This window comes from Physcomitrium patens, chromosome 2, assembly GCF_059467195.1.
Source record: "Physcomitrium patens ecotype Gransden chromosome 2, ASM5946719v1, whole genome shotgun sequence".
Classification (NCBI taxonomy): domain Eukaryota; kingdom Viridiplantae; phylum Streptophyta; class Bryopsida; order Funariales; family Funariaceae; genus Physcomitrium; species Physcomitrium patens.
Genome location: NC_143411.1, coordinates 11218754 through 11224753, shown reverse-complemented (window position 1 = coordinate 11224753; position 6000 = coordinate 11218754). Strand labels below are relative to the sequence as shown.

Below are 6000 nucleotides of genomic sequence, written 5' to 3'. Positions count from 1 at the left end.
AATTATAGATCTAAAAATACATCTTATTTATAAATCTATTTATTATTTAACTTGTTTTGAGTAAATTCTTTGTCACAATCTTTGAAACCATATGAACAGTAGTATGTAAGTATTTATGAATGTATGGTTCTTTAAAACTCCATTAAATATAAAATAATATGAAAATAAGAAGTCTGTTCTTTTTTATAACAGAAAAAATATGAGGAAATTAAAAACCTTAAATTTAAATCAAAGAAAAATTTAAGAATTAACAACTTATATATGATTCTTTTGGTGGTGATGTTTTAAATATTCTATTCAAACACAAATCTATCTTTCTATCACCTGTCTTGCAAAATAACCATGGTTATTTCTTATAGAATATAGACAATTATAACTTCCACAACAGTAGATAAGTCTTTATTTTGTCTAATACCTTTAGTTCAAAGCAAGCTATTTTAACCAATACATCCAAATAATTGGATGTATTACTTAATATCTTATATACAATTTTTTTTAAACATTTTCGTTTTTATTCAAAAAATCTATTTTACATATTTTTTTCCAATAATTATTTTTGTAGAAAACCAATAAACACAAAGATAAAACCAAGAAAATAAAAGAATATTTTAATCTATAAGAATGTCTATTTTTTATAAATATTTTATATTTTGGTATCTAAACATATGACATTTTTGTAATTTTAATCTATAGAGATAAAACATTAAATTGATATAAAATTATTTATACTACATCCCCAATTGATATTGCTACATCCTACATGACCTCATTGTAGACAATTAGCTAATAATTTGTCTCTTTCTTTTGTGCATTTTTTCCTCTTTTTTTTTTTTGCTTTAAAAAATAAATTGGCTAATGTTCTTTGATTCAACTGAATTATTTTAATAATAATATCCCCCCTCCCCTTGTAATTATTGTAAGTGTTAATTAAGCTCTACACAACAACACAAGGAGCCCAAAATAGTAGTCAAGCTGCAATTGATAGCCAAGTAGAGAACATTAGCTAATATATTTCTTAAAGGGGAGAATGGAAAAAATGTGCAAAAGAAGATGCATTTTATTAGCTAGTTGTCTAAAAGGAGGTCACATAGGGCGTAGCAATATCAATTGGAGATGTAGTGTTAATGATTTTCTATTGATGTTGTAACAAATAAATGAAGGTTAACTATTCATAAAAAAATATAAACAAAAATCCTCTTAAATTTATATACATGTATACAACCAAAAGTGACCATAAAGCATTGGTAAGATTATCAAAGTTATAAAGTTATCACTAAACACATTTAATAATATTTGAAAAGCTTTGATGAATTAATGGGTGTATATTTATGAAAATGTGTCTTTGTTTGTAATAAGTAGGGGCAGACAACTTAAGGGCTGTAGTAATTTGGTAATATTGGAGTCAAATGTTTAGGTGACTAAAGCTCCTACTCTAGCATCCATGATAGATAGGGAATTTATTTGTAGCACACCTCTTTCAACAAGAAAATCAATAAGTCACGGTGGATAGAAACCCTTGCCCTCCATGCCTATCCCTTTTTGATTGCTTTATGTTAAGTTATTTCAAGTTCAATGCACTTGCTTCCATCCTTGCAAACTCCTTATTTCTCCTCCTACTCCAACTATGAGAAAAATGACCTTGTAAGTGTTGACAATACATTCTTATCAGTTATCAGAAAAAATGTTAGAGGATATGTTAAAATATTTTTATTTTTATTAATGATTTTTAGGTTGGTTGTAATTATTGCCAAGTTATTGTACTTTCTAGGAGTTCTTAGAACATTGCATCAAATACATATCTCAATGTCTCAAAAATACAATGCTCAAATAAATGTACAAGAATTAATACGTCAAAAGTTCCAGAATCGACTCCCACAACGAATTCAATGAAAGAAAAAGAAAGGAGAAGAAAGAAATGTAATCCCTATTCCCACCATGTAAAATTATAGGATAAGCATGAAAATCTTACACTCAGTAAGCAGAAATCCAATAAAAAGTTACACACGCTTCTGACACTTCTTCATGATCCTCTGAAACTGAACACAGAGGGAATGAGTAAAACCAAAAAAAAAAAAAAAAAAAAAAAAAATCAGAAAATAAGCGAAGAGAAGGGTTAAGAAAATGGGTGTGAGAATGCATGCAAATTGCCTAAACGCCGCAATATGCTTCTCATTTTTTTTTTTTTTTTTTTTTTTTTTTTTTTTCTGTTTTATTAGTTGTCGATGCGGGGGCAGGATTGCCAAGAAAAGTCTCGGCGGTAATGACAATGTGCTTCCAAAGCATAAACCCTGCAACGCTGGCTTGAGAATTGGTGCATTGATCGAAGCTTAGTGCGCGGCGAGAGAGGTGCCGTGGGATTCACCATTGGAGGTGGATTGTGGAGCTGGAGCGAGGTTGAGGTTGTTGCTCTAGCGGAGATGGGTACGCAGGAGAAGCCGGTGGCTATCGTCACAGGATCCAACACTGGCATCGGAAAGTGAGTTTGTGAACTGGGTGGCTTGATTTTGAGATGTAGGTGGGGTTGTTGCGGTTGCTGGCAGGCATTGGTTTCGAGAAGTTGGAGCAGATGCTTTGTTCTTTCGTTGAATTGCTCAAGGTTTAGAGGATTCTAGAATTCGGATTGAGTGGAGTTTTTTATCCGAGTGATGTGGGTTGGTTGCTCATGAAGCGGGAGGTCTCTTTTATTTATTTCTTTCTTTCTTTTCTTGTAGCCGTGATTCTCGAAGGGAGTTCTCGCAGTGCCATTTCAGCAGCAGGTCTCTAGGTTTATGAGAAGTTTGTGAGTGAACGCGAGGGTTTGTGTGGTGATAGTTTGTGTTCAAGAACTTTTATGTGGGCTGAAATTCTTTTCCCTCTAACAGGTTTTGACCCCTTCAGTTTTGGAATTCCATTGTGTATGTGCGGGAATTTTTTTAAAGAATTTCTCAGCGTTCTGTGTAATTTACTTGCTTGCTCGAGCTCCACATGCATGTGTGTGTGTGCGTGTTTATATATATATATATATATATATATATATAGATTCATTCTTGTGGCTTGTTGTCTGTGATAGAGAAACTGCTCTTTCTCTCGCCAAAGATGGGATGAAAGTGTTCATAGCTAGTCGGAATGTTGACAAGGGCCGAGAAGCTGCGTCTTATATCCGTGAGGTGCATAACAGTCTTCACCTCGTTTCTGTGGTTTCGTTTCTTCAAATTTCTTTTTCCAGGTTATTCAATCTATTGACGTCTAGTGCTGCCAAGAAGCCAGATGTTTAGTCCTTGGGGAAAAGCAATCTGTGAGCATCCCAACTCTTGTGCTTCATCCAGTGACTAAATGGGACGTGTTCCATTCATGTAATGGTCTTGCAGTCATGTCCAGGAGCCGATGTGGATGTTCTGTTACTGGATTTGAGCACATTGGAATCTGTGCGAAATTGTGCGACACAGTTTAAATCTCGCAATCTTCCTTTGAAGTTACTGGCAAGTTATTTGAACCTGTGACACCATACTTTGTGTAAACATTGAGTTTTTCGAGGTTTATACATCTGCTTTGGCTTACTCCTGTTATTTTGACTGTATTGTGCCGGTAAACAGTGTTGATGAGGAAGAGATTATTTGGAATACAGGTCAACAATGCCGCAGCCAATTCCTCAGAGCCCTGGTACACACCTGAAGGTGTGGGTCGCTTATGCATGGTCAATTACCTCGGTCATTATGTCTTAACCCGTCTGTTGGAGGACAGCTTGGTGGCAGGCGCACCCTCAAGGGTACAGCTTTTCAAACTTCCACGAATCAATCCACGCTTATGTAGGATTTCGTTTTCTCCTTGAAGAGGTTGTAGTGTGGTTCAAGCTTTTCACAATATTCAATGTACCGTCTGGTTGTTCCTTCTAGTCCAAATTTTAACCTTACAATTGTGTGTATGGATAGGTGGTCAACGTGAGCTCTATAATGAGTCGGTATGCCAGATTATCTAAACCGGTGTGTACTGTGCTCCTTCCTAGTAGAGCTTCTGTCAAGTACAGATCCTCTTTGTACCAAAATCCTTTCTAAAATTACCGTCGTGTTTTATTTAATTTTTCCCAAGACTACACACAGAATTGTTGACGACAGACGTCAGTAATTATTCTTTGTGATGTGGTTAATCAGGAGAAATTTCTCAAAGAGTTCGATTGTGGTAAATATTCAGCGACGAAGCTTGCAAACATTCTGTTTAGTTTTGAATTGCAACGGCGATGGCAAGGTGCGTAAAGACGTTTCGCATACCATATTTCGAGTTGCTCATTCTCATCTTTGACTCGGCGCTGTCTACATCCTCGGTTCATTCAAATAATATGAAAGCCTCTATATTGAATTGAAAATGTACTAATGGTAGTTTTTTTGATGGATTATGGGATGTTATCAGGTAAAGGGATCCAAGCATGCGCAGTTGATCCAGGTGAATATCCAACTCATATTCATCGCGAAGTTTTCAGTGATGTATGAAGAGCCCAAAAATCTGTGTCCTCGTTTCCTTTGCTCTAGTCATTCAGCACGAGGGATGGTGATATGTAGATATTTCCCTGATAGTTGAAGTGAGGTCTTTTCGAAGCCAGTTACAGGTGATGCGATGAGATACAGTCACTGGGCTGAGAGACTGATCGTGGGGTTTCATTTCAAACAGGAGCTGTCTCTAGTGACATATGGAGGAACAGTGTATTTAATAAACCGCCTCTCTCATGGGCTTTGAAGGTACAAATGCATTGCCCTCTCATTACAACCGCCTCAACTTCACACTGGAAATTGGCATTGGCTGCATCCCAAGTTTCATGAAATTAACAAACCTCTATGGGTGGCAGGTGGCGTTTGCTCCGGCATCGGATGGAGCCGTACCTGTACACCATGCTGCTACTACACCTTTGAAAACTGAACCAGGCACAACACCGCTCCGGCTCTTTGCCCGGGGAGGGTTCACTTGGTGGGGGGTGTGTAATTCACCCACTTTTGCATTTTCCCTGTTTCACTTGTCTCAATGCATTACAATCTCAACCAGAGCTGCCAGGTTGATAGCAACTGGCACATAGTTCCTGTATGGTGAAATGCTTTTAGTTGGTTTCTGTGTGGTAATGCATGCCACTTATTGTATGAATACTAAATGAATTCTTACATGGCTGACTGCAGGTGACGAGCCCTAACTCTATACCGCTGCTTGGATTGCTTGCAGCAACGTTCGACTGGCCCATTCGGTGCCTCTCAAAGGGTGCCTTCTTCAGCAAAGTTGTGGAAGTGTCAGCAGCCCGACAAGCTTACGATGAGAAGGTGGCATCCAATATGTGGAGCCTCTCTGCAAGCATTGCAGGACTGCCTGATTAGAGGAAAAAAATGCTTAGGACCAGCACAATAGAAGATGAATTTATGCAAAGCTCAAGCTCTTTTGGCAAAGGAGAAATTGCTTGCTACTTTGGGAAGGAATCCTTTGCTTATTCAGCACTTGCTCAGGAACACTTTCTAACGTTAAGAGTAGTCAGGAAAGATTATAGTCAATCGGAATTTATTTTTTAGAAGGTTTTCCAAAAAGTGGTTGTGGTGATCAATTGGTTCTCAAAAGACATCATAGTAGATTACGGGTAAGTTTAAATTATATATATATATATATATATATATATCACAAGCTTTTGTTCAATATTTGTTAGTCTTTTGATAATTTAAAAAACTTCTAAAGAATATAGAATATTCTGAAATAGAGTTGCAAATCAATATAATGACATCACTAAGAAAACATTTTTGTGAAAAACAATGCCACTAAAACCTATTATTCTATAAATTCACATATATCCATAGAAAAAGAGAAGGAAAAAAGAGAAAAAAAAACAATATATATATATATATATATATATATATATTTAGATTCTTAAAACCAACAATAATATCCACAATTAAAACTTAAAGACTACTTGTAGATTAAGTTTATATTTGTGCCTTCATAAGCACCTCCAAATATGACTTCAAAGTCTTATTAATATACTTATTTTAAAATACACAT

At 36.0% G+C, this 6000-nt stretch overlaps 1 protein-coding gene across 1 annotated transcript; it reads left to right on the top strand.

Annotated features, from left to right (window-relative positions):
• The first annotated feature begins 2322 nt into the window (after window positions 1-2322).
• LOC112295066 (uncharacterized) lies at window positions 2323-5640 on the top strand. The gene is made up of 10 exons (XM_024546208.3): window positions 2323-2476; window positions 3050-3146; window positions 3348-3458; window positions 3605-3745; window positions 3909-3959; window positions 4128-4221; window positions 4384-4416; window positions 4642-4709; window positions 4817-4942; window positions 5139-5640. The coding sequence occupies exons 1-10, from the start codon at window positions 2418-2420 to the stop codon at window positions 5328-5330; spliced, it is 972 nt and encodes a 323-aa protein (XP_024401976.1). The 5' UTR covers window positions 2323-2417; the 3' UTR covers window positions 5331-5640.
• The last annotated feature ends 360 nt before the right edge of the window (window positions 5641-6000 follow it).